Source organism: Sander vitreus, chromosome 3 (genome assembly GCF_031162955.1).
Source record: "Sander vitreus isolate 19-12246 chromosome 3, sanVit1, whole genome shotgun sequence".
NCBI lineage: Eukaryota > Metazoa > Chordata > Actinopteri > Perciformes > Percidae > Sander > Sander vitreus.
In genome coordinates this window covers 11,645,089-11,672,471 of record NC_135857.1, presented here as the reverse complement: position 1 = coordinate 11,672,471, position 27,383 = coordinate 11,645,089, and the positions used below count along the sequence as shown (strand labels likewise).

General features: G+C 43.7%; 2 protein-coding genes across 3 annotated transcripts; one reads left to right on the top strand and one right to left on the bottom strand.

Annotated features, from left to right (window-relative positions):
* Positions 1 to 1,488: 1,488 nt before the first annotated feature.
* Positions 1,489 to 7,580, bottom strand: c18h3orf33 (c18h3orf33 homolog (H. sapiens)). 2 transcript variants are annotated; one of them, XM_078245984.1, is made up of 6 exons: positions 7,565 to 7,580; positions 4,704 to 4,877; positions 4,209 to 4,268; positions 3,731 to 3,890; positions 2,190 to 2,350; positions 1,489 to 2,039 (listed from the first exon to the last, which is right to left on the bottom strand). In XM_078245984.1, the coding sequence occupies exons 2-6, from the start codon at positions 4,863 to 4,865 to the stop codon at positions 1,785 to 1,787; spliced, it is 798 nt and encodes a 265-aa protein (XP_078102110.1). In that variant the 5' UTR covers positions 4,866 to 4,877; positions 7,565 to 7,580; the 3' UTR covers positions 1,489 to 1,784. The 2 variants fall into 2 exon arrangements, with proteins under 2 accessions (XP_078102110.1, XP_078102111.1); XM_078245985.1 differs by lacking the exon at positions 7,565 to 7,580 and having other exon boundaries at positions 4,627 to 4,718.
* LOC144515277 (mediator of RNA polymerase II transcription subunit 13-like) lies at positions 5,540 to 27,383 on the top strand. The gene is made up of 30 exons (XM_078245983.1): positions 5,540 to 6,409; positions 7,221 to 7,455; positions 8,165 to 8,333; positions 10,484 to 10,629; positions 11,436 to 11,633; positions 13,346 to 13,540; positions 13,666 to 13,822; positions 13,933 to 14,040; positions 14,144 to 14,860; positions 14,971 to 15,187; positions 15,832 to 15,859; positions 15,975 to 16,096; positions 16,259 to 16,349; positions 16,442 to 16,638; positions 16,752 to 16,951; positions 18,427 to 19,316; positions 19,423 to 19,590; positions 19,710 to 19,933; positions 20,057 to 20,252; positions 20,358 to 20,730; positions 22,068 to 22,284; positions 23,339 to 23,530; positions 24,008 to 24,231; positions 24,352 to 24,494; positions 24,595 to 24,753; positions 24,864 to 25,046; positions 25,208 to 25,353; positions 25,725 to 25,889; positions 26,224 to 26,324; positions 26,436 to 27,383. The coding sequence occupies exons 1-30, from the start codon at positions 6,344 to 6,346 to the stop codon at positions 26,566 to 26,568; spliced, it is 6,360 nt and encodes a 2,119-aa protein (XP_078102109.1). The 5' UTR covers positions 5,540 to 6,343; the 3' UTR covers positions 26,569 to 27,383.

Sequence of the window (27,383 nt, the reverse complement as noted above, 5' to 3'; positions counted from 1 at the left end):
ATTAAAGAACACTGACATAAACCTCTATAAGCTGGTGACTTTATTGTGACAATACCTTATTTTCTTCCTTTTAATTGGTTGTTAACTTCACATTGTAATTATTTTTGTTTTAATCCACAGTCATCCTTTCCCGCAGTTTTATTTTGAAAAATGGCATTGAGTCACATCCTCCACTGAAGTTTCAACCACATTTCTGATTTTATAAATGCTCTTGCTCCTTTTTGAATCATTAAATAGCTATTTTAAGATTACATTTGGACAAATGGTGAGTAATGTACAAGTATGGCAGGTGACCATGAAGTACACAGATGCCAATGGCTCTGACCGTTGATTGCACTCAAAGTAATTCCTACCTGCACAAATACAAAATTATCATCTGAGTTGAGATAAAAGATGCAGTCACACTAAACATTTGAAACACATCTGAAATGTGTCTTCAGCATTTATTCTCTGTGATCTCCATCTTCAAAAACTGTACTCCCTTCCCCCTGTTGTCTGTCTCAGCCAGGGTTTCCCTCCCACTCCTCCCTTAGTGACAGGTCAAAGTCTGGCAGCAACAGCCATCAGCCTGAAATGCACCTTACAATTTAAACCAGCCCACCAATCACAAGCCTCTTTGGTCGTAACAGTCGCTAGTAACATTTGCACAACAAAAGAGAGCTGATTCATCAACCCCCCACCTCGCCTCCCCTTTCCTTCACTCCCTTTCCCCTTCCACTGTGACTCCTCCTCTCCTGTCTTTGTCCTCGGCCCCAAAATCCCCTTCTACCCCTGCGACCCTCTAACCCTTTGCACTAATCTCCTTGAGCCCATTGGATTGACTGCTTCAGTGCTATCTCTCACTGCAAGGAGACCCCCTCACCCTGCACCCCACAGGACACACATCACAGTCTGGCTTCATTTGCAGGCCCTCATCCTCTTCTTCATCATCCTCCTTCTCCTCTGCCTTGCATGGATGAAGCATGTATGACAACCACAGCACATGGAAACACAAGGTGTAATTCTGGCAGTGGACTTGTTCCGCAAACAAGAATGACATGAGCGTAATCCTGGACACACGGGGAATTAGCTTCGGGGCTTCTTCTTCAGGAGGGGTTGATTTACATTAAAAATCAAATATCTTCTTATCTGCTCGTTTCTGTTCTATTTCAGTGCTTAAATACTCAAATGCCGTGGTCACGTTACGGCTAAAAGGGTTCTCTTTGTAGGTACTTAAAGACCCCCACACAATCCCACAACATGTAAGGCTCCCATGGGGTTTGAGGGAGGCCAATATAGAGTTTAGCCTTTGCTTCGCTTTGTATTTCACGTTTGGTGTTTCTATAGCAACTGTGAGAGAGACAAGTGAACCCCCCCTCTCCATTTTCAGCACCATTAACATACCCCGCCCCCGTCTTGTGATCAGTGGGGTGTCCCCAACACACACCAACAGAGGAGGCTGTGCTTAGCTGTGGTCTAATGGGGTAGGTGATAGCCAAGGGATTAGTATCAGGATTAGAGATAGTTTTTTAATCATTTCAAACTTCTAAAAACTGTGAAATACAGTAAAAACATAAAGCACAAACCTTTGCAACAGGTGTAATTTGTTGTAATATCAGGAGAGTGTAACTGTTTTTATAGCACTGAAGCATATCTGCCATACATGAGAGATTAGAGATGGATGGCACTTTTTGTAGCCTGTAGTGCGACTTTTAAACTCAATATATCAGTTGACAATAACAGGTATACTGAATAAATAAAACTGATTGTGTGCTGTCACATTTCGATTAGGATCACTTAGTGCATCAACTCCTCCTAAAGATCCTCCTCATCAGTCTGAATAAAGGGTTGTCCCTGACAGCTTCAGAGGCCCTCTCCCATAGGCTGTCCTGCTTCCACAGTCCCCGCCCCTTCCTCTCAGCTTTGACCTCTGCCCTGTGCAGCCGTTTGTGGAGACGCCAATAGAGGCGAGAGTCAGGCAGGACCCCGACCAAGGGTGCAGTGCGAGCCAGACCGAGCATGAGGACCTTTTCACTCAAACAGTAGCTCCACATCAACCCCTGCTGGAGAGATGAGGAAATTAATTCATGGAATTTAAACTCCTATCAGTCAGACATCAAGTATACAATTGTGAAAAATAAACCATTGTTTTTTCAGCTACTGGCAGAGAGACTGAAAGCCTTTTTTCCCTCAGTTATTAGATGCCTCACCCTGCTTTGAGACACCAAACAGTGTAGCATGTCGTCCTCTCGGCTGATAAGTTTTAGCCAGACTGTTTGGGCAGGAGCCAGGTTCTTCTGCAGCCATATCCTGCCTTCTGGAGTCAACTCCACTCCTGCAAGATGCACCAGCATCAGGGACGTGCCCACACCTAAAGAGGACATACAAGAGCCATTTACCATATGTGTTACAGTAAAGCATAGGTTATACCTGACCTAGTATTGCATTGCCAGACCTACAGTATCTCCACAGGCTGCGGAGGAGGGTCTGGCTAGTCCACACAGCATTCCGGGATGGGATAAAAACGTGCTCTGGTTTATTGGCATTTCTTTAAACCAATCACAATCGTCATGGGCAGCGCTAAGCGTCGGACAGAGCAACGGTGCGTCTGAAAATAGCCTCAGGAAATAGCTTGTTTTGGTGGAACATGTACGTTCAAAAGTTGTTTCAGTCGTGCAAGAGAAAACTCAGATTGGACAGATAGTCTAGCTAGCTGTCTGGATTTACCCTGCAGAGATCTGAGGAGCAGTTAACCATAGTCGGAGTAGGAGTTTAGAATGCCAACACAAAGAAAGCAGAAGGTGAGGGACAGCCGGCCGAAAATGAGGGACATACAGCGGAACCTCCAGCGGCACCGGAAGAAATGAAACGTTGCTGACCAGTAGTTATGCACACTGTAAAATACTGATTAATTTAATATTAGCGCTGATATGATACATGAGTTTTGGTACAGACACAAAAATGATACCTTTTTTGTTACCTTACTTTGAAAATATCGAGTTTTTCTACTGTATATATAAGAAAATAAACTTTTCAAATGTCTGAACACAAATCAGCTGTACAAGAACTTTGCCTACATAAAATAGTCTAATAAGTCTAATAAGACTGCAAATTTGACCAGACATTTGATGTCAGCCATGACGAACGAGTTTTCAATACTGGTTGTTTTTTGTTTGTTTTTTGAGTTATTGAGATTCAATGTCAAGCCCTAACTGTGATTGACTGAGACTTTATATGAAAAATAGAAAATGCAGACCAAACACATCTATGAAATAAACACCAGTAAATTATTATGGCTCTAACCAGCTTTAAAATGCGGGAGGTCAAGTGGGACAAAGGCAATATTTGAAATAGCTCGACAAGAGCCAATCTGTTCATGAGTCCTTCACACTGAAGTTGCTCATGGAGCACTCTAGGGAAAGCATAAGCTGCTTGACTTTATTGTTCAGTGAATATCATGATTTGATATTGCAGCTAACAAGCTTACCTGTCACTCTCCATCATGAAAAGATGATAAAATGCAACTGCCTTGCAAAGTAAAAATGTAATTTGGCTGTAACAAGATAAAAAGGTGCACCTGCAGAAAACTGTCATGCTGGTTAACTAACAAGACAAGATTTAATGTACTGATTGTCTGTGTCCGTGTGTCCGTGTGTGTGTGTGTGTGTGTGTGTGTGTGTGTGTGTGTGTGTGTGTGTGTGTGTGCGTGCGCGTGCCTTCATGATTTCACTCAAAGGATACCCTACATTACCTTTGTGTTTCGAAAGTAACGGAGAGAGGACTGGCAGATAAATTGGGACATGTTCCACTTCAAGTCCTCTCTCTGTGATTGAATGAACTTTCCCACGGAGGCTGATGTTCCTCTCAATAAAACGAGCAGGAATCTCAGACGCAGCTTGAAATTTGGTGATCTGAAGAGGTTGAATGAGACAACTGAGTGGCCACGTTTAATGATTCATTTGGGTAAAATGTCTCAAAATGCATTTCATTAACATAACATTATAAGACGCAATGAGATTTGGAATTAAGTGGGTGAATATAATCCGTTAGTCTGCAAGAATCTATACAGTTCTCACTTTACTGATGTGTATTAGTGTCAAAATGTAACCTTAAACAAAGGAAGGAGCCAGGAGGCTATTATTGTGCAACAGCAAATGCACATTAAATCCAACTGTTAACCGAGTCTGTAGAGGGTCCCTTTGCCCCAGTGTATGTCCTTAATCTCTTACCAGTTTGATACTCCTTGCTATTACAATAACACCAGCAACTGCCAGTCCGGTGCTTATGTTCTGTGTGAGAGACAAGAGAACAGTGAAAGGTTTAGAGATGACAGGATGACAGTGATACCATCAACCCAGCTTAACATGTGTAGGCTAACGACAATGAGAAAGACTTTGACAGAGATATGACAAAGATGCATAAAAACCCCACTGAGGACACATGGTGATGCCTGACAGGGTATGCTATCTTGTCAGTGTGGACACCATACTACAGGCAGGGGTAGGCTACAGATCGAGGAATCGTTTGGAGGGAATTGGTTCTGAGTGGGGAATGCTATTCTTTTCTGATGCCCCCCATCCGCCACCTCTTTTACCAATACATGCTACCACCCACTTAAAGATTTGTAGATGCAGGTGGCTCACGTACACTACGGCAATAAAGCGACCATATTGCACGTTCATGCATCACCAGTCAATTGCAGGTCACAGAAAGGAGAGTCCTACCCGCACAAGTGTTAAATTATCATCTGCGAACTGAGATATTAAAGCCACGATGTTATGAGAGGAATGGTTTCCGTGATCTCTTTGTTGTCTGTCTGTCACTCTCTCGTCAGTTTCGGTTTCTCTGGAAGACTCCGGCATGTTGTTGACATTTTCTTGATGCATCCGGCGCTCCGCCTGTGGGAGGGGCATACAAGACAAGAGCCTGTGTAAAGTCTCCGCCCTGTGGTTTAGTTTGCATGACAAGGATGGCGTTGACGTGCGCCTGAGTACAAGTTGATATTAGATAAAAGGGATAAAAAAATCCCTCAAAATTGCATTAATGTGGACTTTGCACTGTGACTTTCAGAGTTGTTAACCGCCAAAAGCTCAGTTTAGCACAGTTAAATAGTGGAGGGCCAAAGTAGTGCATGCACATTCCAGCTGAGATTCATATGATCAAATATTAGCCTAATAAATACCGCTGGGATCAGTGACGTCCCTATCTTTGTCTGCACAACTTGACCTAGATAACTACATACCTGCGTTATAATTCAATGCACAAAGCAAAATAGCAACAAAAGCTTAGTCAGACAATTTAATGTTCCTCTTATTCTTATAATAATCCATATGATGTGCAAAAAGACATTTTCTCCATTTTTTATTTTTAAATCTCAATTTATTATAGCAGTCACATGCAGCAGATGGTGCACAGTGACTCATGTTCAGTAACAGACATCATTGAGGAGTGACCACTGACTGTCTGACAGATGCACTGGAGCTCTCATCTTGTAAACTGTGAAGTCATGGAGCTACTTGAAGACGGATGACGCCCCATTACCACAAATTGGCCAATAGGAGTTGAGAGGCAGAGTTGTCCTCCTGGCCGCCATTAAAGAATTCAATCCATGAACTGAAAAAATGGAAATCTGCAGGACCCATGGATCAGGCAGAGAAAAGTAGCCGATGAGTAGTCTCGCTAATTTGGCATTTCATCCGTTTGAAGAGTAGTTTTACTATGACGGAGCCCTTTGGTGGTTTTAGCGAGAAGGAGGGCGGTGTAGCTAATTGTTTTATTTAGCTAGCGTTGGAGCTCTGGTATGTTAGCTTTTGTGCTAGTAGGCTAGGAGAGACCAGGGGGAGGGGAGAGTTCCTTTGCTTTGAAATTGTTTCAGATCAGCTAGCTGGTATTAGCATTAGCATTAGCACACCAGGGACTAAGCTTTTGGGGTGAAGTTTTTTAGTTTTCGAGCTCGTATTTTTTATTGCGCATTTAACTTTTTTGGTGTTGGGTTTTAGTCTGTTCAGGTCATGTTAACGGTGACTATTTGATGTTAAGGTAATGTAGCAGCAAGCTTGCGGCTAAGCAGATCAGACAATACATTTCAAACAGGATTGATGAATCGAATAGCTAAAAGCTTACAGTTGACGCTATCTGGCTGCCTGTCTAACGTTAGCTTAGCTACCGGGCTAGTGGTGTCTAGCGCTGGCTAGAAGTTGTCTGGTTGACTAGCGGTAGCTAGCTGTAGCTAGCAAGTTGGTCAGCGCTTTAACGGGATAATTAAAACTGAACCCCACTTCGCCAGCGAGTTAACTGGATCAGCTATTGCCCCCGATGGTGATTGAGACAATGGACTTTAACGTTACAACCACGCAGTGAAAGGATGAGTTCGTGCTTTGTACCAAACGGGGCCAGTTTGGAGGACTGCCACTCCAATCTCTTCTGCCTGGTAAGACTCTTTGCTCTTTGCGCTAGCTAGCGGTAGCTGTGATACTGAGAGGCCAGAAAGCCATTTTGGCTAATCAGGCAACAAGCTTTGTAACGTCAGTTGCAGACTGGCGTGAAGGCATCGGGCCTGCAACTCACAAATCGTGATCTAACGCTAGCTAACTTTCATAATAGAGACAGCACATGCTGCAGAGTAACTATATTGAAGAGTCGCTCATGAAAATAGCACGATAGCTAGTTTACACTGCATTGGTTACAGAAATGCTCAACTGGCATTAATGTTAGTTACATGATGGTAGCAGGTAAAGTCAACAGGCGAATTATTGAAAACCTGTCAAAAACATTATTTTTCTGTTATTAAAGTTGACACTGCAATATTAAACGGTATGCATATTGGTCAATAATACACAGTTACTGTTATACATTAGACAAACTAATCTGATTTTAGACTGACTTGCACTGGTGCGTCACTAGTTAATAACTGCTTAGTAAATTAATGCATGACAGTTATGTTTTCAGGCATGATTGTGATGTCACATGTACAAAGTATTGCAAAACTTTCCAAGATGTCAGCAGGGTTAGGGTGTTCAACTTTTTTCATTCAAAGTGTTATTCTGTGTGACAGCAGTTTTCAGCTTCACATCTGTGTGTGTGTGTGTGTGTGTGTGTGTGTGTGTGTGTGTGTGTGTGTGTGTAGGGGAAGAAACACACATACACTCACAGAGTTATGCAGTCAACAACAGATGATTGGCTTAATGCTGTGCAGCTATGTTGTGTGTTCATTCTCACATTGTTTTTCTCTTTCTCTTTAGGCTGATTTGACCGGAATAAAATGGCGACGTTTTGTGTGGCAAGGACCCACCTCCTCGCCCATCCTTTTCCCTGTGACCGAAGAGGACCCTATCTTGTGTAGTTTCAGCCGATGCCTGGCGGCAGATGTGCTAAGTGTGTGGAGAAGGCACCACACCCCGGGTCGCAGAGAGCTCTGGCTTTTCTGGTGGGGGGATGACCCCAGTTTTGCTGAGCTTATTCATAATGAGCTTTCAAGTAAGTGCTGAACAACTTCTCCATGTTTATCAGAATTGCTTACACTAAAATATATAAAACTTTTCCCCAGACCCCAGTGTAAATAGCAAAAAATATCTGTACGTCTTACCTAAACTATGCCACTGGCCAGGTATTCTGTCTCAAGAAGGGTCAAGTGTTACCTGAAGACAACACAGATTGGTTAGAGACAGAGAGAGCAGATAAACTGCAAAGACATTTGGAAGGTTTAATTTGGAGATGGAGATTTACATTCAACCATAAAGTATGGCTCTTAAAAATATAAAATAAAAAAAAGATAAAATACTTTTGTCCAGAAGAGCATTCAAAATAAATTCCATGAGTAGGCCTCACATGCAGAACAAACTCAGAACTTTTCACTATTAACTTTTGTATGATCGAAATAGTAAATTTTCCGTCGCATAAGTCATTCATGTTAACACCCAAGGGGCTGAATTATTTTATTTTATTTTGGATCATGTTATTGTATAACGACTGGTAAAATGAATGTTGAAATCAAAAGTTTTTCATTCATTTTGAAATTGGTCACTTCAGGTATTACTATGGTCACTTGCTTTAGTCTCCTTTTTAGGGGATCAAACCTATTTAGCGCACAACAGTTTACAATTGCCATGAGGCAGTTTTCTTTATCAGGAAGGAGAGAGGTTTGTTTGTTAATCGTATCTGATTTAATGTATCTGCCTTGTTTCAGGTGAGGAGGATGGGGAGTGGGAGAGTGGCCTGTCCTACGAGTGTCGAACGCTCCTGTTCAAAGCCATCCACAACCTGTTGGAGCGTTGTCTCATGAACCGTGGCTTTGTTCGCATCGGCAAGTGGTTTGTTAAGCCATACCAGAAGGAGGAGAAGACCATTAATAAAAGGTGTGTCCCGCTTCTTAACAGCAGAAGTTTTGAGTTATCTTTTACTTCTGGCATTGTTAAGTTGCTATTAATGTGAATGAACATGAACATGCTGACATTTGTTTAAAGAGTGGAGAGAAAAAAAGTTCAATCAGTCAGAAAACCTATTCAGAAGTCCAAAAAGAGGTCAGCTGAATTTGTGACAACAATATATTCACTATCAACAAATGTAGCTTTAGCTACAGTCCTTTTCCACCCACATCATACAAGTCTGGCTTACATGTACCTTAAGGCAGTTTGTTTATAACAGAAAATAAGCAGCACAATTGCTGAAGAATAAATATGGCTGCAGAGCAAGATGTCATGAATTGTACATGTGCTGAACATTAGTCAGTATTTGGTTTTGGAGGACTGGTCAAGTTGTGCAGCTATGGGGGTTGGCTATTACAGTTGTGTTTTATAAAGAGGTGGATTTACTGTCAAGTGTGACATATTTGTTGGGAACGGTGATTGACGCATGCATGCAACATTGTATGCTTATTCAAGACATGGTAAAGACAAATGACTGAGTGTTATACATGTGTGTACTCCAGTGTGGAAAGCCTCACTGGGCAGATGTCTTCACTGTTATGGAAGTTGTGCTTCAAACTTCCAATAACAATTCCTGGCCTCTGACAGGGTTTAATTGTTAAAATTCCCATTAGGGATTCAACTGGAGAGATGGTGCTTGCAGCTGTATTGTTTCAAATATGTTGTACTAAGCTAATTGCTGTTTAAGGGAATGGGACATCATCTTCCTGAAAGAAAAATGGCTTGAACAAATGCACACAAGGCTCTCCGTAAGCAGTGTAGCCATGACTCACTAGACTGTTGACTGCCCTGTGATTGAACTCCTATATGGTTGTATGACAGGATTATTACGATTTTCTAATTACATCCTCAGCGTTACACATTTTCCACCTAGTTTCACATTAAGTAATAGTCATCCAGCATGTTGCATAATCTCTATTTCAGTTTAGACTTTTTAAGGTAATAGCACAACACTACGCAGAGTAACGCTTTATGTCCACTCCTCCACTTTTCCCAACTGCAAGGTAAAGCTGGTCTATGTTGTTGTGGAAATACAAGCAGCACATAAATCACTGGTTCAGAGTGGGGTTCTGCACGGCTGTAGTTCCTTCCCTCTTGCACATAAGGGTGGTGACATAGAGTTAGTGTCCCCTTGCACTTGAATGAGGGGGCTGGTGTATCCTGGAGTTCCCTGACAAGGTAATTTCAGCCTCTGCTTTTTGGCTGCGTTGATCCAAGCTGACTTGTGTTTGATGCACAGCCCTTTGGCTCAGTTCCCTGTGGCCGCTTTGTCAAAGAGAGTTTGAGCGGCTATATAAAAGAGTTGTTAGTATAGAACAGGAGGCGATTTCTTGCTCGCTGGTGTGTAGCTTCTGCTTCTACATAAAGGTGTGTGTTTGTGTGTGTGTGTGTGTGTGTGGCACCTCTGACAGAAGAGTCTGGCAGTCTCGCTGTCGCCTGCCCTCTCTGGCTAGTGAACAGGGCAGTCTTTGGAAAATGCTGAGTGTGCACTGTGGTTTTACAGCAACCATGTCAACAAGTACTATTTTAGTGCATTTAGCCGCCTGGCCTTCCAGTAGTAGTTAGAAAATAAATATGAATATTGTTTTAACATTTCAGGACTATAATAATCTCCCATGTTTATTTTTGACTCTTATGTTAGCCTGTGCCTTGCAAGAAGGTTTGATAAAGGTTAAACTGTGTTTAAGCAGTGGGTTATGTGTGCACCATCTGATTGGAGGTATTGTCAGGCCTTTGTGTTCTCTGCCCAATTTCTGTTAAAGCAACAGTTGTCACCTGCAAGCATGATATGGATCATCGCCCAAAATGCAAGGAATTGTACTTGCATCGTCACCATCTCCCTTTTTCCGTCCTTTCTTCTCCCTTGAGTCATTCCTTTACAATGAGTGATGGAGAGTACATTAATAACCGCAAATTACCTGCAGGGGTTTACATTAGTTATTGTATTGGGTGCTGACTGCAAAGTGAAGCTTTAGTCAAGTGTTTTTTTTTTTTTTTAACTTAATGATCTGCTTATGCTTGGCGACAAATCTCTCTAACAGCTGAATGCCTTCTTTTATTGTCTTTGACTCACCCTGCAGCGAGCACCTGTCCTGCGCATTCACCTTCTTCGTACACGGCGACAGCAACGTGTGCACTAGTGTGGAGATTGCTCAACATCAGCCTCTTCAGCGCCTGAACGAGGAGCATCTCAGCCTCGCCCAGCAGAGCTCCAGCCCCTTGCAAGGTAGGAAAACACCAGCTGTGCACAATGTTAAAAAAACAAAACAACAAAAAAAAACCCATTTTAGATGTCTTTTTTAATACATTTTCCAATGGGTTTATTAGTAGTAATAATAATAATAATAATAGTGCTAATTGTCCACCAATGTGGAAATGTTGCCTTTGCCTTCACAGGTTGGTTATAACACATCATAGTATATTCTAATCTAATTTTTAAATACTTTCAACATGACATCTGTAAAGTCTCTTACATATTCATGATTATATCATATGAATCCAATTTCCCAATTAGATATGAGCGCGCCATTGCTTTAAAAAAGAAAAAAAGTATTCTGTATTGGCTGTAAAACTAAAAGTGCAATCAAAAAAGGTTCCTAAATATTTAAACTCCTCTGCTGCTACAACGGGCTGATCATTAATCGAAACGGGTGACAAAATTTTTTATTGTGGTGACCCATAATAACCAGCTCCTTATTCGTGCTTTCATTAATAAAAAGGGCACTTTCTTTACAGCACTTAATAAGCACATATGGTGAAAATATGTAAACTCACTGTGTCCCCTGTCTGCATAAGAGCACAATATCATCAGCGCATTTATACAATTGGCAGGATAAATTCATAATTTGCATTTCATTAGTGTTTAGGGAAAACTAGACGGTAAGAGCACACAGCCTCCTGTATTCAGGATAACTGTCAGAGGGACTATCACTGCGCCCCACTCTCTGTGGTCGGTCTGTGAGGAACTCTTTAATCCATACAACATAATACTACATGCATTCATATATGTTGTGACTCCTCTCTGCCCTGCAGTCATTCTGAGCCCATATGGCTTGAATGGGACCCTCACCGGTCAGGCTTTTAAGATGTCAGACCACCCTACTCAGAAGCTCATAGAAGAGTGGAGGCAATTCTATCCCATCAGCCCCAATCCCAAGGAGGTCCCGGAAGACAAGATGGAGGATACGGACTGGGAGGATGACTCCCTGGCAGCTGTGGAGGTCCTTGTCGGTAAGACATCCTAATGTTTTAAATGAGGTGTTGAACTTCATGTTGCTGAATGTTCATGGATAAGTTAATTGCTATGCTATATTTTTCTTGGGTGGTACAGACGGGGTAGGAGAGTCAGGAAGGTTTGAGAAACGGACTTAATTTTGGTAATTTCATGGGATTCGCTGACAAATAATATAATGCATCTTATAAGTATAAGTAGTACTATAATAAAAAATTGGATGGATTGGAGATCGACACACAGCTGCAACAGAGACCATAAGGGTTTAAAAAATGTAGGAAAGTCTCTTGCTTCCTCCAGCTTTCCACGCCTGTTTGATTCTTCCATCAACAAATGGCCCGGTGGGTTTAAACAGAATTGATGGAAAGTAGGCCTGCACGATATTGGAAAAAACTTACATTGCGATATGAAAAAAACAAGACGAGACAAATTTTTTACAAGAGGACATAAATATCCCTATTTAGAAATACTAAATCATTCTCAACTACTGGGGTGACTTTGTAGGGGAGTGCATCTACAAAGAAAATGAAAAAGGAAATTATAATTTTCTTATGTGAACCAGTCTTTGTTGAACTTTAATGCTTTACAAAAACCAAAGCAAGTAAGCGCTGTGATTACTCTTCTGAAGTGATTTTGGAGAGGGAAATTAGGAAGAAATACACTGGTTGACTGACATGACACCATTGTATTCACATAATATCAATCCAGGCTAAAGTGAATGATATTAATAATGCATGTTGCTTCCTCTAAATGTCAGGTTGTGGTCGACTAGCGGGGCCGGCTTTGGTTGTTTGATAAGTTGATTAAAATAGATCATGATTGTTGGTTTGCTGTGCATGCAGAGCCTGCATGTCACACTCTTGCAACAAACTGTGTATCCAAGAGCACTTAGATCAGTGGAAATGACGTTATATCAGAAACGGACTGCTGTTGTAGATTAGTGTTACGTTTCCAGCGTCGCAGCTCCGAACCATAACGTTAGTTGGGACAGACACCTTGTTTCTTTAGGCTAACTATGTTAGCTTTAGCCTGGCTGGTAGCAGCTTTCTGCGGTGAAAAATGTCCGGGATATGTCGTGATTACGTTGCATTAATCGGGTGATTTAGTTTGTCTTTGCAGCGAACATAAAACACTGACCACTGTAGCTTCACTACCCATGGAAAAGCATGTGCATCACGGTGTCAGCGGCAGCTGCCGCTTACGGTACTTTTCTACACACGGGAGAGCCTCGCTTCCCATAACAACCCCCCCGTCGGACCGGCCGGTAACAATCATGGAAAAGGAGAGCGGTGAAAGTTTACTTTTTTATCAAGCAGCAAAGAAGTTGTAGCGTCAACGTCGCAACGTCCTGCGATGTGACTATCGCGCATGCGCACATCGCGATGTAGACGATGAAACTAAATATCGTGCAGCCCTAATGGAAAGAGATAATAAAATACAAAAGATTCAGCTGCAGCAATATTCTGTTTAAATGTAAGTAATTCTGTGTTTTGTAAATTCATTGTACATAATAAATATGACCATATAGTAAAGTGAAACTCATGAGGTAAACGCATGTTGGAAACAATTATTTGGCCCATGAAAGCCTTCCAGAGACCCTTGATTGAACTGAAACGAAGATGATGACTTATCAGTTAGCAGCGTTGTGCAATTCATTTCTGCATGCAGTTCGACGTTTTTGAAATAATAACTGGTGTTTGTTTGGTTGCAGCGGGAGTGAGGATGGTTTACCCTTCCTGCCTGGTGCTTCTCCCCCTGTCGGACCTCCCTCCTGTGGTCCCTCAGGGCTCCATCAACACCTCAGGAAGCCTGTGTGGTGCTCAGCAGGGCCAGGCTGCTCACAGGGATCCTGCCATGTCCTCTGTCACTCTGACTCCTCCAACGTCACCGGAGGAGGCTCAGACTGGTAAGACTAGGAGGAGCATATTGACCACAATTAAACACATTGTTCAGCCTTTATTTCTGAGAGAGTGCGTACTAACGGTATTGCTTTTCTTTTTTTCTTTTTTTTTGTCTCACCTTACCTTATAGATTATCAGCCTGCCCAGAGGTGGCTCAAGTTGTCCTCTGCGTCGGATGGCTACAGCTCTAACAACACTCTTCACGGGGGTAAAATCCCTCGCAGGTTGGCCAGCCAGATGGTGGAGTCTGTGTGGCAGGAGTGTAACATAAACCGTACAGGGAACAAGTATGTTCAGTGTCATCTCTTCCTCAAAATTACCATTGCCAGTCAAATAAGTGCCTCCATGGTGACTGATTTAAATGATAATCTGCTTTTCTTTCTTTTTGTTTTATTAGGAGGAAGTTTACTACATTGACCAATGGGACCTGTGAAGAGGAGTCGGACAAAACTGGACTTTGGGATTTTGTGGAGTGTACTCACAGGCCACATTGCACCTGCTCAAGGTACGTTAATAGAATGCATTCACAAGTGACTTGAGCTGTATGTCTACAATCAAAAGAAAGTATCTTAAAAAAAGCATTATGTGTTTGTTTTTTTTCCACACAGACATAAGAATCAGAAACAGCGATCCAGCAGCACCTCAGGACACCCGCCTTCATCAGGCCAGCCTGCCCAGCCGGCCCCCAAGCACAAGCTGGGCGAGAAGCTGGAGAAGGGGGAGAAGCAGCAGAAGAGGCCGCAGACACCTTTCCACCACCGCAACTCTGTGAGCGAAGAGCCGTCCCTGGAGCCACAGACCCAGAGGCTTTGTTTAAGATCACAGGAGGAGGGCTCGTATCCCAGCCTGCACCACGTAGACACAGTGCCCTCCAAAGCCCCTACGCTGCACACACACGGTCCCCCTGCAGACCTCGTCGGATCCCCGCCTCCCCCGCCCCTCAGCCCTCATCCCTGTGATCATGTAGAAGGTGACATGACTCCAGGTGGCATGAAGAACTCGTCCACGCCCATTCACCAACCGTTCTACCCGCCGTCAGTGGAGCCCTGTCTGCTGCCACAGAAGGGCTCATCTGAGGGGCCTCAGCTGGAGAACATGCCTATGCCTCTGCCCTTCCCCCCAGCCTACAGTGAAACCTTGGAACCCACCGTCTTTGTGGGTTCAGCCATCAACCCCAATGAAGACTCCACCCACAACCCTTGGAAGTATTTTAACCTGCCCAGGAAGAAGGCCTTTAACTTCCTGACGCCCCAGCTACCTGTGGATAAAATACGAGATGATTCTGGGGGAGGCGGAGGAACAGAAAGTGTTGTGTCTGTCACTGAGTAAGTGTTTAATTACTAATCCTCAACTGCATGAAAACAAATGTAGCTTTTCATTTAAACGGCATACCTGCATCTGTCTGAGCATCTCTGCACAATTCCTTCCGTCTCAGGTTGATGTCGGGCTCCGCACACCCCCTGAAGGTGTCCCAGGAGCTGATCAAGACTTACGCCCAGCGGAGAAACAGCCATCTTGCCTCTGCCGCAGGAGACGGAGAACACAGTGAGGAGCCAGACCCTTACGCCTTCGTAGAGGGAGATGAGGAGTTCAGCTTCACCGAGAAGAAGGACAAGTCTGGATCAGAGAGAGAGGGCAACAAGAAACACAAGGTGGGTTCCTGACTAGGGTTGATATACCGGTACCGACTGGAACCCTGAGATGTGTGTGCGTGTATGAACAAAGTTTGTTGAACCTTAATACTTTCAGGTGGCATTGGCACTGACCAAAATGTTTGTTTATAGACAGCATTTAACATGTGAGAAGTTTGGCTTCTTTTGTTAAATAAAAAACTAATAATGATTGAGGTATTGGGGGGGGGGAGAAAGTGTCATCATTTTGGTATCAGTACTGAAACTTGGGTATATGTCATGTCCTTCTAGTATTGAAAGATTTCCAAACAATCCCCAGCTGTACCAGTATTCCTTTTTTGATTTCTATACACTATATTTCTTGGAGATTTAACTCCAAATTTCAGGTTAGAATGTTGTGTTACACAGACAGACAAAAGTTCATCAAATATAATTTACTGTAACATAGCAGCTCATGAACTTTTGGTTGTTTTGGCTAATCATGGTAAATGCGGCGTTTTCTTGTAAACAAACGTGTTATGATTTTCAGAATAAGTTAATGATAATTAGAGCATTGTATGCAAGTAAAAATGGCAGTTTCCCTGATACATCTACTGTAAAATGATGTAATGGTCGTCCTACAACATTACAATAACTCCTGCAATCGTTTTTCTTTTTTTGACCAGGTGGACGAAGGAGCTGGAACAGCAGACGGTGAGAATGCCTTTCCTTGTTCGTTTGGCCGCTAGGTTTGACATTTAATTAAATTGAATGTTTGGAATTTGGCGTCTTATTCAAGGTCTCCTCTCCCATTTGTTTTGTGGTGCAGATGGTCAGGGTCCATCAGGCAGTAAACCTTTAGCCTCCACCAGCCTTATCCATGAGAACGACTTGGCTGTGTCCTACAGCGACCTGGATAAAATCTTCAATTCAGATGAAGATGAGCTAGCGGTAAGAGCATCAGTACGGTGAACAACATTGTTAGTTGGAAGTTGTACATCTTACTCTTCAGTGTTCTGATACGCTCAAGTCGGGTCTGTAAAGCCTGTTGAAACATTGACATTGAAGACGTACTGAGTTTACAGTTTCCCTCCCCCCCTCCCGTCTGCACAGCCTGGATCCAAAAGAGCTGGAGTTGGAACAGAAGACAAGTTCGGCTGTAAAGACAATAAAGCAGCCGCGTTGGACCCTCTGTCCTGCATTAGTAAGGAGACCGAGCATCAGTTAATCATTGTGTATTGTAACGTTTTTACCCATGTTTAAAGAGGAGTAACAATGTCTCTTTTTTTTCTCTAGGCTCAGCGGACCTGCACCAGATGTTTCCCACCCCGCCTTCCCTGGAGCAGCAGGGTTACTCCCCCATGAACTCTGGGAGCAAGGATAGCATGGAGGCAGGGACGGGCCTCACCCTGCTGGACGGCAGCCAGCTCAACAACCACTTCAAGATGGAGGTGGAGGAGGGACTCTGCAGCCCGAAGCCATCTGAAATAAAGGTATGACATGTCACGTCACACACCTGCCAACCATAAAGCAAGTGGGGAAATGTAGCTACATCAGTGTTCACCATTTTTCACATTGTCTTTTTTTTTTTTTTTTTTACTTTTAGGACTTCTCCTTTGTATACAAGCCGGAGACGTGTCAGGTGTTAATCGGCTGTTCAATGTACGCACCCCTGAAGATGCTACCCAGCCAGTGTATGTTGCCTATCAAAGTGCCAGAAGACTGTGTGTACACGCCCAGCTGGACCATGGGCAAAATGGAACTGATACCCCCAGTAACGAACGTCAATCTCCTCACCAAAGACAGGTTGGTGCATTTAGTGTTAACAGTGGGTCAGTGTTGTTTCAGAGAAGTGGGGAAGAGGACCATTTGGGGATGTTCAGCCACAAATATTCATATGGCATTTGGTTTTAAATGCTACTGACATCTACAGCTGCACATTGGATCAGGCAAAATAACTTATAAGAAAAAGAAGAAAAGTACAGTTTTCATATGTCATTTTAACCAACTAACAATCTTTATATAAAAAAAAAATGAATTGCCATTAAAGTTTATTGTTGACTTTAGAAAAGGATTTTGAGTTGGAAAAAACTTACAACTACACATGCTACTGTTAGTAGCGGAGATTGGTCATTTTAATAAGTGATTTTTAGCCCTGTCAATCGATTAATTGTGCCTTAACCGGTACTTTTTAAGAAAGGTTAATAAAAAAAAGAAAAGAAGAAGGGTACTAAACAACAGTCGGCAACATTAAAGAACAGCTTGTTTATTGCAAAGGCCATATGGTCAAAATTAAATGATTTAATAATAATGTAATAACTATAACAATAACTTATTTCACTAGTAAATTGCTGTTGAATGAGGAAAAACAACAACCAGATGGAAAAAGGGCCTTTAACAACAACTTTGAATGCACCACAAGGCTGTAGGTTACCAGTTTCATTGAACGCAGCGTCTGTTTTTCCGACAGCAGCAGCTGCACATTGTTACATCCCGGTGTTGAATCCTCTACAGTGAAATACAGACACACTTTACACCGTTTAGCGTGAGCTGTCAGCATTGTAACCGTGTTTAATCCAGCTACTAGCTAGCGGTAGGCTAACGTTAGCTGCTGTTGAGTATAGTGTTAACTAGCGCCACATGCAGCGATGTTTCTGTTGCCTGTAATGTCTGTTTCAGAGCATCCGAGAGAAGCGCAGACATATCAGTGGCGCCGAACCGCGCTGCTATTCGGTCCGGTAGATACAGGTCGTGAAGGCACCTGTGCCGTATTAGCACCGGATTTCAGTACCCAACCCTATTCAGGAAGAAGATTTTGTTCCAAGAAGTAAATGTTCCAATTAATGATCCAGGCAGCGCATTCTCGTCTCCCTCCTTCATTTTACAGTCCAATGGTGGCTAGAACGACTCCGGGTCAAAGTTCAATATGGAATGGGTTAATCTGCGTTATTTTTTTCTCAGATTAATTAATCGAAATTAACGCTTATTTTGACAGCCCTAGTAATTTTGTTTGTTAAGATTTTGAAACTAATTATTAGAACATTCAAGAAGAGTGATTGTGGTCATTATTGTGTCTCCAGCCAAACTCAAGCCTAAACTGATAGTTATGTTAACAGGCCATTACACATAATGCTGAATAATTGATGAAAATCTTCAAATCCAATTATAAAGAAAAGAATATAGTCTGGAAATAGCATTTATGATTTCTTTTTAAAGTAGAAAATCTACTGGAACAATGATGTAGAAAAACATTTGACTCCCTGTTTGTCTCTGTGTAACAGTAACGTCCCCAGTGTGGAGCCAGACTACAGCCAGACCTACACCCCTCAGACCCACACACCCTTCATGTCCAGCAGTGCCCCTCCCAGCAACAGCGGCACAGGCATCCTGCCCTCCCCAGCTACGCCACGGTTCTCCGTGCCCACGCCTCGCACGCCACGCACTCCACGGACTCCCCGTGGCCCATCGAGCGTCCAGGGCTCACTCAAGTATGACAACTCTGACCTTTACTCCCCCGCCTCCACTGCCTCCACCTGCCGACCACTCAGCTCCGTTGAGCCGGCCACCGTACCTTCCATCCCCGAGGCTCACAGTCTCTACGTCACCCTCATTCTCTCCGAGTCGGTCATGAACCTCTTCAAGGACTGCAACTTTGACAGTTGCTGCGTGTGCGTCTGCAACATGAACATCAGAGGAGCGGACGTAGGCGTGTACCTCAAGGACAACGGCGAGGCCCAGTACCCCTGCACGTGCGGCTTCAGCGCTGTCACCAATCGCCGCTTTGGCCAATTGGCTGGGCTGTTTCTGGAGGACGAGCTGGACGTGGTGGTACGGGGCTCGGATGCTAGTCGGGACACTGAGCGGTGTTTCGAAGAGCTGCGAGCTTCCACAACGCACAAGGCTGGCAGCCTGACGGAGAAACCTCCGGATGAGCTAATCCTGCTGCTGCAGGACCAGTGCACCAACCCTTTTGCGCCGATGGCGGGCGTGGAGTACCCCAAGCAGAGCTCTGCCCCCAGTTCATTTCTGAGGGTGGAAGAGAGAGACTGTTACAATGACTGCTACATGGCACTGGAGCATGGCAGGCAGTTCATGGACAATATGTCAGGAGGCAAAGTAGATGAAACACTAGTGAAAAGCACCTGTCTTCATCAGTGGCCAAAATGCAAATGTATGTATTTTTGTATCACCATTTCTTCTTAGTACAAGCTAATTTTTTCCCATTCCTAACTTTACACGTTTAAAAAAAACTTTTTTCTGTTTTTCCTTCTTTGTAGCAGCAGACATGAGTAAGCTATTCTCTCAGGATGTCCTGCGGGTGTTGTTGTCCCTCCAGCCTGTGCTGCAGGACACCATTCAGAAGAAGAGGAGTGTGCGCTCCTGGGGCGTTCAGGGACCGCTCACTTGGCAACAGTTCCACAAGATGGCTGGGAGGGGATCATATGGTACGTGAAAAGTATTTTTCCTACCTTATCAGTCTTATCTCTTACACATTTAGAGACTCTTTTTTGGAATATTGTGGTTGTTGAAAGAAAGATGAACCCTGGTCTTCTTTCCACTACAGGTACAGATGAGTCTCCTGAGCCTCTGCCCATCCCCACTTTTTTGGTCGGTTATGAGTATGATTTTGTGGTGCTGTCACCTTTTGGATTGCCCTACTGGGAGAAGCTTCTTCTGGATCCTTTTGGTTCCCAGAGAGATGTGGGATATGTTGTCATCTGCCCAGAAAATGAAGCTCTGCTCCGCGGGGCAAAGTCCTTCTTCAAAGATCTGAGTAGTATATATGAGGTACGCACCTGGCAGGATGAAACTCACCCTTCTTGTACTGACATGCCCCACGAAAACAGTTTTCATGCTCATGAAGTGATTCACACGGTTTCATTTTTGCATTCACTCCCTTTTTGTTGACAGGCATGCCAGCTTGGGCAACACAGGCCCATCTGTAAGAGTCACCCAGAGGGCGTATTGAAAGTCGGCACCACAGAAGGCAAGAGCATGGCAGAGCAGCCCCTTAGTGACTGGTTCCTTAAGATGGCTGCCAGAGACGGAAACAATGAAGCCTTTAATAAGCTCAAACTCTTTGCTCAAGTGTGCCGCTATGATCTAGGTAACATTTTTACTCATTAATCTTAAAACCCCCAAATTAGGAAGCTCAGATGGTTTGTAAAAATGATAGCTGATGGTTTTCCTTTTACCTTGTCACCTCTTTTAGCTCCATACCTGTCAGAGCAGTCTTTGGATAGCTCCCTATTGTCCCAGCGCAGCCCGGTTGTGGCTTCCTCCTCCTCTTCCTCCTCCTCCTTCCAGACCTCCAGCGCCTCCTCAGGACCCCAGAGCACCAACACTACCAGCACCAGCTCTGCCCAACCGGCCCCGGTCAACAGCACCCCTCCCTCCTCAGGCTCCCAGACTATCGGGGGAATGGCCGCAGCCAAGCCAAGCTCTTACTCGCCGTTTGGTACAGCAGGCTTGCAGGGCGGCACGTCCCAGAATGGGCCCCAGTCGAACCCACAGGTTGCAGGGGGGCTGGCAGAAAACGGACCCTCTGCCAACCAGCCTCAAGGGCCCACTGAGTCGCCAGAGAGGTAGGTTACCACAATGGGAGTCAATTAATCATCCACACGGAGAGATTCAATTCTGTTGTTGCTGATGGGTAGTTTTGTTTTAATACTACTTACTTACGAAGCAGTCACTCCCTCCACGAGAGATGCATTTAGTTTATGGATATGGTCTAATTTTGCTTATGAAACATTTACTATCTCAGTATCCACCATTAGTCGTTTTGTAATAGTGTAGTCTAGGGGTGACCCCGAATAGTCGACCATTCGACAATTCGATCTAAGGAGCCTGATTCAACTGCCGATCTCGCAGTCAAATCGTTGCAGCGGTGGAAAATGTGGTTATGAAACAAAGGATCATTCCATTCTGGCTATACGGGGGTGCTGAATGTCTGATCTTACATAAAATCGCTTGGTTTCTCCCAACAAATCATGATAAAGTGCCACCAACATACTTATGTGCAGCTGTCCATTTTCACCCCGATCTTTGTCCTCACTGGATGTGTTTTATAATTTATGAACGATTCTGTCCAAATCAGTAGGGGGAGGAGCTTAGAAACAGCTGCTTTGCTCTCTTTTGTTGACTGTCCCTTAGTCTATATCGACGACGTTCCACTTTCGGGATTGTTTAGGTGCCACCGGAAATTCCGCCGGATGTGCCTCTTTTTAGTTAACTGCTCTTCAGATCTCTGCAGGGTAAATCCAGACAGCTAGCTAGACTATCTGTCCAATCTGAGTTTTCTGTTGCACGACTAAAACAACTTTTGAACGTACACGTTCCACCAAAACAAGTTCCTTCCCAAGGCTGTTTTGAAGAGACACCGTCATTGTGTCCGGGGCTTAGCGCCGCCCAAGACGAATGTGATTGGTTTAAAGAAATGCCAATAAACCAGAGCACGTTTTTTTTCTCCCATCCCGGAATGATGTGTGGACTAGCCAGACCCTCCTCTACAGCGCTGTGGAGGAAGGTCTGGCAATGCGAGACTAACTGTCCCTTAACTCCCCTATTGTTTCTCTTCTGTCTGTGGATTGTTACAATGGAGGGGAAATAAAGTTAGGCCTAAAAGTTCTATTTACAACCACGAAAAGCAAGCAGGCTTACTAAGTGATGTGTTCTGTCTGTCTATCGATCTCCTCCGCTGAGTCCACTCTGTTGACAGCACCGCACCTAAACGCACAACAGCAGTCTGTTGGTGTGAAACAACAGCTAAACAACAGCATAGAATTTAGTCATTTAGCTTAATTGACATGCAAAACAAAGCTCCTCCTCTTTTTCTGTTTGTTATATTGTTTAGATTGTATCTCCTGTGGGTTGTTTCTTTAGGACTGATATCTTAATCATTATGTGCCTTTTTTATCAACAGCACAATGGAGAGAGACAAAGTGGGGAAGCCAACGGACGGAGAATCCCACGCTGTGTCTTACCCGCCTGCCATTGTGGTGTATATCGTCGACCCCTTCAGCTACGAAGACGCCGTCAGAGAGGTCCACTCCAGCGCCTACACACTGGGCCTGCTGCGCTGCTACATGGAGATGCTCCAGTTCCTGCCTGCATACATCAGAAACGCTGTCTCAGTACAGGTACAGGCCAACCGTACAGTCCCAGTGTTTTGATGGTTTCTTTCTGTTATAATTGAGCGAGTATAGGGATGGAATAGTGTTACTATATGGACACATTAAGATCACACAGTTAGTTGTCTTTCTCACAGGAGTCTGCTGATGAGCTGTGATTGATGTCATCCTTAGTTTAACTAATTTACTCCCCTTTGCCAGTTTAGTTTCAGCAGAGCAGGTTACCAGCAGGCACAGCGGGAGGTGAGAAGGAGTAGGGGACTCATTAGCGGACACTAATTGAGGTGGCAACTGCCACACCTGTGATATAGTGTCACAGTATTGCATCAACCCGCCAGAGGGGATGTTGAAACCCTAGAGGTGTGAATGTGCTATTAGTTTCAGCATTCATCTTTAGTGCAGCAATGGTAGAATAGAGCCAGTGATATCCTTCTACTAGGTTGTCACTGTATATTGCATTTTGTTTTAATACTGTCAGAATATAATGCATCTTAAGTATTTGATTTTCACTCATTGTTGTTAAGTTAGTATGCACATGCACGCCCGGATAGCTCAGTTGGTAGAGCGGGTGCCCATATATAGAGGTTTACTCCTCGACGCAGCGGGCCCAGGTTTGACTCCGACCTGCGGCCCTTTGCTGCATGTCATTCCCCTTCTCTCTCCCCTTTCATTGCTTCAGCTGTCCAGTCAATAAAGGCTTAACAATGCCCCCAAAAAAATATAACCGCTTGGATGAAGCTGAATATTTTAATTGAATCTAGACAAACCGTCAACACAGCTGGAACATGTCAATTAAGCATTTTATTTATTTATTTAGTTTATTATATAACTTTGTTCTACTAGTGCCTGCTATTCACTTTGCAGTAAGCGAGAATGAAGATACCTCAATTGATGCAGCCCAGAATTTTCCATCAGCTTTTCAAAAGCAAACTAACCACAATTACTGAAAACTAAAAGTTAGCAAAGAGCTGCTAGTGATGTTTACATGGAGAATGCCTGACTGAAAACTGCACATACTCAACCCTTTCTGAAGTACCACTGTTGTTGATTGTTTTCTTGTCAGATTGTTCCCTGCCAGTATCTGCTGCAGCCGGTGCGCAGTGGGGAGCGTCACCTCTACGGCCAGCACCTCAAGTCGCTGGCCTTCTCAGTGTTCACTCAGTGTCGTCGGCCTCTGCCCAACTCCACTAACTTCAAGGCTCTGACGGGCTTTGGCCCTGGTCTTGCCATTGACATGGCACTCAAGAACCCAGAGGTAACTGTCACTCGGGCTGCATATCTGACACTGGTGTGACTTCTGGTGAAGAGTCTGGCATTGGGTTGTAGTGTCCTCTGTTTGTTTCTCTTTTCAGGGTTCATACGTTTTGAAAAAAACTGGAAAAGTTATGGAATTTGAAAAATGCAAATTCCAGGCCTGGAAAGGTTTTGGAAAAGTCATGGATTTTCTTTTAACACAGCATAATATGGGATTAATAAATGTATTTTCACGTCGTCTTAACCTCAACGTTCTATTCCGTGCGCGATATTACGAATCCCACTATGAACCACATAAATTGTCATTCATTTTATTGTTAAACCTCTGAGGGTAAACTTTAACACAGATTTTTATTCTTATTGTATAATGTCGACTGACATTTTCAGGAATACATAGTCATGGAAATTTGCCGAAAAGTATTGGTTAAAATGCGTATGAACCCTGTCTTTTAAACTGACGAGTTTTCCTTCTGCGCAGAGGCCCGAGTGTTTGCGTCTGTATACACCGCCCTTCATTTTGGCTCCCGTGAAAGACAAGCAGACCGAGCTCGGGGAGACGTTTGGCGAGGCCTCCCAGAAGTACAACGTCCTGTTTGTCGGCTACTGTCTGTCCCATGACCAGCGCTGGCTGCTGGCCTCCTGCACCGACCAACACGGAGAACTGCTGGAGACCTGCATCATTAGTATTGATGTACCCAATCGGTATGTGCACTCGTGAACAGAAAAGAAAAAAAAAAAAAGCATAATTTCCACAGGATCGCTAGTTTAGTTATTGATAAAGTTGCATCTGTATTTAAAGTACATGTGGTGTGTCTGTTACAGGGCTCGCAGGAAAAAGGGCTCAGCCAGGCGAGTGGGCTTGCAAAAGCTGTGGGAGTGGTGTCTCGGCCTGGTGCAGGTGACATCGCTGCCATGGAGGGTGGTCATTGGACGGCTGGGTAGAATGGGCCATGGCGAGCTGAGAGGTACACACACACACGCCTGCAATTTTTGTAGAACATGTTAAGTGGCTTGTTTTCACACATGAACACACAATAATGAGCTCTTATCTCATCCCTGTTAAAGACTGGAGTATTCTGCTGAGCAGGAGGAACTTGCAGTCTCTTAGTAAACGTTTGAAGGAGACGTGTAGGCTGTGTGGCATCTCTGCTGCTGACACTCCCAGCATCCTTAGCGCCTGTCTGGTTGCCATGGAGCCCCAGGGTTCCTTTGTCATCATGCCAGGTAAAAGAAAAGAGTAACCCGTTTTATTTAGACTTTGTAACAGAGAGCCCAATGACGTTTGCGAGTTCTCACGCTGACTCTAAATCTGATTGTCTGTCTCGTCTCTGCAGATTCTGTGTCAACAGGTTCAGTGTTTGGCCGCAGCACCACACTCAACATGCAGACATCGCAGCTGAGCACACCTCAGGACACATCCTGCACACACATCCTGGTGTTCCCCACCTCAGCCATGGTGCAGGTCAACACTAACACTTCAGAGCCCATTGACATCAACTTCAATCCCATAAATCCCGGTACGTTCTGCAGCTGACAAGGGCTCAAAAGAAATGCATCACTTCGACATTGTCTTCCTTATGATCAAGAGATGCTAATTCCTGAATGTTTCATACAGTATACTTAAGTTGAGCCCCAGACAAACTCTGAGCTCTGGGCATGTTTGTTTTTCTCTCTGCAGATGGATCTGATGGAATGGGCATCTTTGACCTGTTTGACAACGACATGGTGGATCCAGACCTCATCAACATCTTACCCAACTCCCCCACAACCTCGCCTGTTCACTCCCCTGGCTCCCACTACCACCAGGGAGGAGATGGAAACAAGGTCTGTCACTTTCTTTCTAAATAATAACTAAATGATGAAACAAAAGTTAATTTTAAATGTCTATTACAAACCATGAAGATTATTTACCCGCATGCCTGCTATGATGAAGAACCAAGACAATTATTTTATTTTTTTCATTTGTTTTTACCCTCAAATTGGTAAAGGAGTACAATTTTAGTGTCAAAATATTGTATGTGTATTGTATATCATCTACAGAGATAAAGCAACTTCAAAATTGAATCACATTTTGCCTGTAGATGAAGCCTGAAGTTTATAAACGGGACATAAATAACACGAAATAGACCTTGTGGCTTATGTTGTAGAAAACAAGTCCTGCTCTGTTCATTTATTTCATCAATGTTGTCTCGCAGGGCCAGAGTGCCGACCGTATGGAGTCCCATGAGGAGGCTCTGAACATCCTGCAGCAGCCGATGGCGCTGGGCTACTTTGTCTCCACAGCCAAGGCTGGACCACTGCCTGACTGGTTCTGGTCTGCCTGCCCTCAAGCCCAGAACCAGTGCCCACTCTTCCTCAAGGTACATTGGCACTAGATTTTTGGAGTCTGTCACATTTCAAGTAGGGCTACAACTACCACGTCTCTTTTTTAAATCATAGATTCATTGGCTGATTATACTGAATACTGGCCATTACACTTCACTAAAGCCAAATGTGACATCTAAAAATGTCCAAAATGCAAAGATATTTTCACTTTCCAAACAGGAACCAGATAAATGTTGGTATTTTAGCTTGACAAATGATTATTAAATGCTTTATCAAACCATTTAAATATGGTCTGTATCTCTAACAAGCACATATGAATCTAAAAGACTTGGATTTCATTTGTGTCTCCATCTATTTATTTATTTTCAGGCCTCTCTGCACCTGCACGTGTCTTCTGTCCAATCAGACGAGCTCCTGCACAGTAAACACTCCCACCCACTGGACTCCAACCACACCTCTGATGTGCTCAGGTAAGCTGCTGCCATCAGAAGAGTCTGGACAAGTTAAGAACTGCAGGTTAAAATGAAAAGAATGATGTGGGGCATGCATTAACATAGCTGTTTCTGCCCTCTACTTAACAGATTTGTTCTAGAGCAATACAACGCCCTCTCCTGGCTGACATGCGACCCTGCGACCCAGGACCGACGCTCCTGTTTGCCTGTTCACTTTGTGGTGCTCACCCAGATGTACAACTTTATCATGAACATGCTCTGAACTCGAACAGGATCAAACTGCTGAGATTTGATTGGATGGCTCGCTCAGGCGAATCGTGGAGTAACAACGAAGGATCCCTGGCACTCAAAGGACCTCGTGCTCCATCAGGGCAAGTGTGGAGGAAGCATCCTTCCTCCTCCCCCCCCCCCCCCCCCCCGGTGTATCTCACACAACACTGACTGACTACAAGTTTCCAAATCAATCAATCAGATGCCAAGAATCCATTTTCGCATTTTGGAAGATCAAGGGACGTTTCATAAAGGAGAATAAATTGTCTTTTTAATGACTGTAGATTGCAATCTATGAAATTTTATCCTAATGAAATGCCTGCATATATTATTTATTGTAAGTTTTTAAATGTGGAATTTTTAATGCTTAATATCTTTTATATATTACAAATCCTAGAGGGTGTGTACATCTCACTGTAAAGGAATTGGTTTAAAAAGTGTAATTTTCTCAATTACAACACGGAAAAACCTGTTCAAGTGAATTTGCTGTAGATTGCTTTTAGAATATTATTTTTTCAAAGGGTACAGACCTTTTTATTGCCATGCTGTAAAAATGAAGTAAAAGCTGGCCTGGGCATTTGTGTCCCACCCAATGAGTGGAGGAGACTTACCTCTCTGTCTGCTTTGGCTCCAGAGTCTCTCGCACAGTAACTCAATGAGCTCTGAAGAGGAATTAAAAGGTACATTGTCAGATTATATATTTTATATAACAGATTTAGGTAATTGCGTGTGTATATGTGTACATATAATTGTGTGCCGCTACTGATGGTGCAGCTTCTGTTTTAGGAATAAAGTGCGTCTACCTTA

Bases quoted from the DNA above. Each gene is read 5' to 3' on its own strand.
- LOC144515277 (XM_078245983.1), top strand. From the start codon at position 6,344: ATGAGTTCGTGCTTTGTACCAAACGGGGCCAGTTTGGAGGACTGCCAC. The intron at 16,097-16,258 runs GTAAGAGCATCA...CCGTCTGCACAG, and splicing joins CAGATGAAGATGAGCTAGCG to CCTGGATCCAAAAGAGCTGG. The intron at 22,285-23,338 runs GTACAGGCCAAC...TTTTCTTGTCAG, and splicing joins GAAACGCTGTCTCAGTACAG to ATTGTTCCCTGCCAGTATCT.
- c18h3orf33 (XM_078245984.1), bottom strand. From the start codon at position 4,865: ATGCATCAAGAAAATGTCAACAACATGCCGGAGTCTTCCAGAGAAACC. The intron at 3,891-4,208 runs GTAAGAGATTAA...CAACCTCTTCAG, and splicing joins TAGCAAGGAGTATCAAACTG to ATCACCAAATTTCAAGCTGC. The intron at 2,040-2,189 runs GTGAGGCATCTA...TCTCTCCAGCAG, and splicing joins GTTTGGTGTCTCAAAGCAGG to GGGTTGATGTGGAGCTACTG.